The sequence below is a fragment of the Neophocaena asiaeorientalis genome, unplaced genomic scaffold (assembly GCF_003031525.2).
Source record: "Neophocaena asiaeorientalis asiaeorientalis breed wild unplaced genomic scaffold, Neophocaena_asiaeorientalis_V1.1 scaffold251, whole genome shotgun sequence".
Classification (NCBI taxonomy): Eukaryota; Metazoa; Chordata; class Mammalia; order Artiodactyla; family Phocoenidae; genus Neophocaena; species Neophocaena asiaeorientalis.
This window is the reverse complement of record NW_020173377.1, coordinates 1156671-1163013: the sequence shown is the minus strand read 5'-3', so window position 1 is coordinate 1163013 and position 6343 is coordinate 1156671. Positions and strand designations below refer to the sequence as shown.

Genomic DNA, 6343 nt, shown 5'->3' with positions numbered 1-6343 from the left:
GCTTCATTTTCCCACAAATGTCTGAACTGAAATGCATTTAAAAAAAAAAAAGGACATTCTTTATACTTCAGTTTTTTTTCAATTAAAAAAAATTAGCTATGTTTAAAAACTATAATAACCACCTCCAAACGTGTTACAGACCAATCAATCAGCCACCTGCCAGGTCACATGCTGGTTTGCAACCTTGGGCAACAGTGTGAGCTGCACACAAACGCACCATGGACTATTAGGCTGCTGCTCGGCGACTACCGCTCTGACTGAGCATGTCTGTGCATGCAGAACCCCACGACCCACTGCCCACCGAAGCACAGACCCTACTCAATGAATAACCCCAGTCCAGCCTGACACTCCCACCTGACACAGGCTGGAGCACAGAGTGCGTGTCAGTGGGACATTAACAGGGGACTCAATTACACATCACTGTGTGGTTTACGCACACACACTAAGGGCTGGGAGTCCTTTTATAATTTATTTCACGCCTGTGAGGCATGCTAGCAAAAGTCAGGTATATTAGGTGCGTAAAAATTCCTGATGGATAGATTCAAGCCTAAGCTTTGGCTGAGGAGAGTTCCAAGACTGTAACTAAGTTGCAAAGATGTGTTATCACTTACAGTCTCTGTGTTTTGCAAGTAAAACAAATCACCAAAGGCTGCCTTTAGGTTGGTAACAGTTTTATCCTATCTCCTGATTTCAAATTTCAAAAAGTGGCTTTGTTCTAGCTAACTGGTTTTATTTATGTATTTATTTTTTTGCAGTACGCAGGCCTCTCACTATTGTGGCCTCTCCCGTTGTGGAGCGCAGGCTCCGGACGCGCAGGCTCAGCGGCCATGGCCCACGGGTGCAGCCGTTCCGCGGCATGTGGGATCTTCCCGGACCCGGGCACGAACCCGTGTCCCCTGCATCGGCAGGCAGATTCTCAACCACCGCGCCACCAGGGAAGCCCTAGCCAAAGGGTTTTAAAGTAAGAAAATGATATAAATACCACTGTTGACAAGAAGTGACTGCCTTTCCTAACTAGGAGAGCTGGCACTGGCTGGGACCCGGTGAGCCCCTGCCAAGGGCCCATCGCTCTTCTCGGTCATTCACCTTCACCTCATGTTCTCCTGCAATCCTCAAGAGCCCAGGATCATCACTCTCCAGCTCACAAGAGGAACTGGGACACAGGGGTTAAAATGACTGCCTTGGAATAAACTGTCAGGAAGCAGCAGGGCTGGGAGACAAACTCAACTCTGCCTGCCTGTCAGACATCCTGCCCCAAAGAGGTGTGTGCTGAAATTCTCCGTGGGATTCCACTTTACTGAATTTGAAGCCCTCTGCTCTAGGGGCTCTGGGATGAGGTCTGTCCCTGAGGGTGCAGGAACACTAGGGCAGAGTTATATGGAGGGAGAGAGCCCAGCCGTAGGCCAGGGATGAGGTGTGCCCTCTCACTGCAACACAGGGCTGCACTGGCCTCTGGACACCCCATCTCAGTTGGCTGGGGAGAGAAGTGGTGCTTTCCTTCCTTGACATTAAAATTCACACTACCAACCTCACACCACACCCCAACCTCACAGCATGTACAAAAATTCACTCAAAATGGTTAAAAGACCTAAATACAAGAGCTAAAACCATAAAACTCTTAGAAGAAAAACACAGTTGTAACTCTTTGTGACCTTGGATTAGGCAATGGTTTCTTAGATACGATACCAAAACCACAAGCGACCAGAGGGGAAAAATGGATAAACTTCATCAAAATCTAAAACTTTTGTGTTTCAAAGAATACTATCAGGAAAATGAAGACAAACCACACAATGAGAGGAAATATTTGCATATCATATTTCTGATAAGGGTCTAATATCCATCCAGAATATGTAAAGAACTCCTACAACTCAACAACAAGAATAACCTAATTTTTTGAAGTGCAAAGAATTTAAATACATTTCTCCAAAGGAGATATGCAAATAACCAATAAGCATATGAAAAGAAGCTCAATATTATTAGTTATTAGCCAAATGCAAATCAAAACCATCATGAGATACCACTTTAAACCCATGAGGATGGCTACCAAAGAAGTGGACAGTAACAAGTGTTGGCAGGGGTGTGGGGACATAAGAACCTACACATTGCTGGTGGAAATGTAAAATGGTGCAGCCACTACGGAAGAAAATTTGGCAGTTCCTCAAACAGTTAAACAGTTACCATATAATCCAACAATTCTACTCCTAGTATATACCTGAGAAAAATAAAAATATAGGTCTATACAAAAGCATATATGAATGCTCATAGCAGCCTTATTCACAAAAGCTAAAAAGTGGAAACCAGCTAAACCATTAACTGATAAATGGACAAACTGTGGTGTCTCCAAGCAATAGAATATTACTCAGCCATAAAAGGACTGATGTACTGATTTATGCTACAATATGAATGGACCTTGAGAACACTATGCTAAGTCAAAGAAGCCAGTCACAAAGTCACATATTGTATGATTCCATTTATATGAAACTTCCAGAATATGCAAATCCATACATTATGAAAGTACGTTAGTGACTGCTGATGGGTACACGGTTTCTTTTTGGGGTGATGAATGTTCTGCGATTAGATAGTAGTGATAGATGCACAACTCTGTTAATATACTAAGAACCAGGGACTTGAACACTTTAAAAGAGTGAATTTTATGGTATGTGAATTATATCTCAAATTTTTAAATCCACACCTCAGCCAAACAGGGTTCCCTGGGTCCACCCTGTCCACTGTCAGCCCCACAAGAGGTGGAGCACATTGGGAACAATTTCAGAGAGGACATTGATGGGACAAAGGTCATCAGAAACACTCCCTAAGGGCTTCCAGCCTATAAAAAAGGCTGACAAATCTTTTGGACCCTGTTTGTTCAAAGTCATTTGAAGATCTAATCTAGTGATTCTCAATCAGGTGCAATTTGCCCCTCAGGTAGTATTTGGCAACCAGTGGAGACATTTTTGGTTGTTACAACTTGGTGGGTGGGGGGAGGGGACGCTACTGGCATCTAGTGGGCAGAGACCAGAGATGCTGCTCAACAATGCACAGAGGAGCTGCCACAACAATCGTCCAGCCCAAAATGTCAACAGTGCCACAGCTGAGAAACTTTGATTCAGTTTAATGATGGACCAATCACTTTTTAAAACCTTGGATTTATATAACCAAGTGGGCCTTTTGATAACTGTTATTTCAAATACGTTCGAACTGCTCCAAGCAGTAGAGCATGCCTCAAACCAGAACCACAGATGTGGGGCAAGGTCCCAGGCCTATCTCAGGCAAACCTATCTCAAAAGAGCAGTCCAGGCCTTTCCATGCTCAGAGGTATCCAGGAGACCTCCTCAAAGGCCCAGGTCTTAAGCAATGAATTATATTTTGAAAGGGCTGCTTATCAAGTTTTAAACCTAAATAGCCAAACAAAGCTTTCTTAAATTACAGCATTTCTTAAAATACTAACCAGTTAAGTTTATCTGAAAGACTCGCATAAGGAATGGACATTTCTTTTCACATAAGAAAAGAAAATGCAAAAAAAAAAAAAAAAGGCTATAACAGGAAACTACTGCTAACCACATACATTACTGGTATATGCCAAACAAAGTCCGAAGATATATATACATATATATCTCCCATCTATAAATGCCACCCTTTTTTCCACATGGCCTCTCCAAGCCAAGAGGCCCATTGCTAGTGCTATCACCAAATTCCCAGGCTCTAACACTTCAAGAAAGGTTCAGCTGTCTTACTCTGAAAATAGCTCAAGACAGTTATTGTTTAAATAAGTTTGGGCCTTTAAGACCACAACCCACAGGTCCCTTCCTAAAAGGCAAGCCTGAAAAGGAAAAGGGAGTTTATTCCCCCTATCTTCATCACACAAACAGAAAACAATTAAATGTGAATTATCCAAAAATCTATCACCCAAAGACTCCTAGTGTTTTGATGTATAACCTTCTAGAATTTTCCTAGACAAATATATTCATACAAGCTTTTTATTTTTAATGAAAATGGGACCATACCCTAATACCGTTTTCTGGCCTCTTTTCATACAGTAATATATTTGTTTTCCTACAAATCCACAGCTACACCGTCATTTTTCTAGCAGCATAATATCCAATTACATGGTTGCACCCTTTAATTTTTTTTTTTTAATGTAGCCTTCTGTTGGGCTTTTGACTGTCTTCAATATTTCATTATAATCCTGGAATGACTATCTTTGTACCCATATCCTTTTCTCAATCGCCCAGTATTTTCCCTTAGAATAAATTCTCAGAAATGAAATTGCTAGCTTTTTAACATTTTGGTTTCATACTGCACCAAACTTCCCTCCTTGAATTTTGACAACTCATCCTGTCACCAGCAGCCCATGACAGTTGTTCCTCCATCCAGAAGGGGGTACAGAGCTGCTCTGAGACATACAGTCCCACTGGAGGAAGCCACCTACTCTCACTCGGCATCCTGGACTCTGACGATGCCCTAAGATGGCAATATTCTGCCAACACAGACTGATCCCTTAATTAGTTTTGAGCTGGGAACCAACAACTCAACAACAGTCAATGCCGAGTGTCAGCTGTTTCTAATCTAACCCCATCCATTTGGACGGAAGGTAGCTCAAAAACCTAAAGGCCATTTATGCTAAACAGAATGCCTTGTGGTGGAGAAAAACCGCTCCGTGGCCACAGCCGATAGTCTAATTTAAGGCAAATCCGTTGATGCACATGCTTCTGTCCGTACCCCAACCCCACCAGGACGCTCCTCCATCTTCTAACCTCAGGCTCCAGCTCCAGCCCACCTCTCCTCAAAGCTGAGGTCTACAAGGGTTTGCTGCCTGGAGTTTTGGTGGCTGTGGGCTTGTAGGCAAAGGAGAAAACCCAAGAGGAACTTACGTAGAAGTGAAAATGCAAGAAGTGGGCCAGCACTCTGGGGGCCACGTCAGGGAAGGTGGCCAGGAGTGTCTGGAGGTAGACCTCCAGATCCTTCTCCCTCTTTTCCACCAAGCTCCTGGAGTTTTTCCCAATTATCTTTTTGGGCGGAAGCAAACTTTTATCGATCTTCCTCTCTGCGACGAGCTGTAAGCAAACATAATGTCAACCACAGACCAAGAGGTTCTGTAACTGCAAGGCCAAGGCAACCAGCCTGAGGGCAGGTGCTTATTATGACTTCCACAGCCCCTCCTGGCAGTAGTACCAGAATTAATGATCAAACTGCTGCACCTGGGATTTGGCCTCAAGTTTAATGAGCACTAGAAATACCAATACAATTTCAGATGAGGAGTTCCATCTGGAGGCTTTGGAGACATTTAGGAAAATAATACCTCAAGGTCCCTAAAACCACCATCTTCTCCAAACCAGAACAAAATACTTGTGCTGCAAATGACCCAGAGAAAGGCAGCTCTCTCCAAACGCAAAGGAAGAAATGGAATCACAGTCAGATATTAAAGCATAGGTTCTGGAATAGGTATAGTCAGATGGAACAAGTTCAAGCCTGTTCCCTCCCTGGGAAACTGTCCCGGCATCTCACATCCAAGCTACAACTGACAATCTTAAAACTAAAGTTCAAATATGCTCCTTGTACACTATCTTATGCAAGGGTTGAACTCCCAGAATCCACCAGTTTTTTTGCCAGTTACATTAGCAAACCAGTTTATTAATGTAACTGGCACAGAGCCTGTTTTGCCCTAAAACAGGCACAATGGGAGCTTGGCCTAAAAGCCCCCAAGCCCTGAGACACAGGACCCCAGCTCTCAAGGGTTACCTTTTCATGTAGGTCATGGAAGTCGCTGTAGCGGTGCTTGACTGTCCACTCATGGCCGCCATCAGTGACCTGGATGATGTAAACCTAAAAGGAAAAACCGATAGCCCTTGCCCAGCTGTCAGTAAGGAAAGTGCCACCCTACCCTTAACAATAGCTGTAGCACACCCAGACCCCCCCCAACCCCCAAGCCAAAGTTAAGCTGCTCTTCCCCACCAGCTTCTGTACCTGACCCTTACGAGCAGCAAGGCCCCCTCTCCTCCACGGCCCTAGCACTGGATCTGGCAGGCACATGGGATAAGTCTGAGCTCTATCCAACAGTGAGAAACAGAAAAGGTGGCTATCATATCAAGCCATCTCTTTAGTTTTTTAACTCCAGCCTCATGTAAGTCAAAGCCCAATCCAACCTGAGCTGCAGGAAAGGAAGGCCATTCCTTCTAAGAGAGGCAAAACAGGGTCAGGTTTGGCAGGACCAGCTTTTCTGCTGTAATTCTTTCCCAGGTGCCCTGACTGTATCCTAGAATCAAGTCCTTTTCCAACGATTTCAGCTGCTTCAGAGCTGTGATTTCTGCTGCTGAGCCAGGAGTCAAGGCACAGAGAAGCTGAT

The 6343-nt window shown here is 44.0% G+C and overlaps 1 protein-coding gene across 1 annotated transcript in view; it reads right to left on the bottom strand.

Moving 5' to 3' along the window:
• The window catches only part of NISCH (nischarin), a 40892-nt gene that overhangs the window by 31793 nt on the left and 2756 nt on the right, over positions 1–6343 (bottom strand). The window contains exons 4-5 of the mRNA XM_024746313.1: positions 5740–5823; positions 4872–5054 (exon numbers count right to left, since the gene is read on the bottom strand). Coding sequence (XP_024602081.1) covers positions 4872–5054; positions 5740–5823 — 267 coding nt within the window. The remainder of the gene's footprint in view (positions 1–4871; positions 5055–5739; positions 5824–6343) is intronic.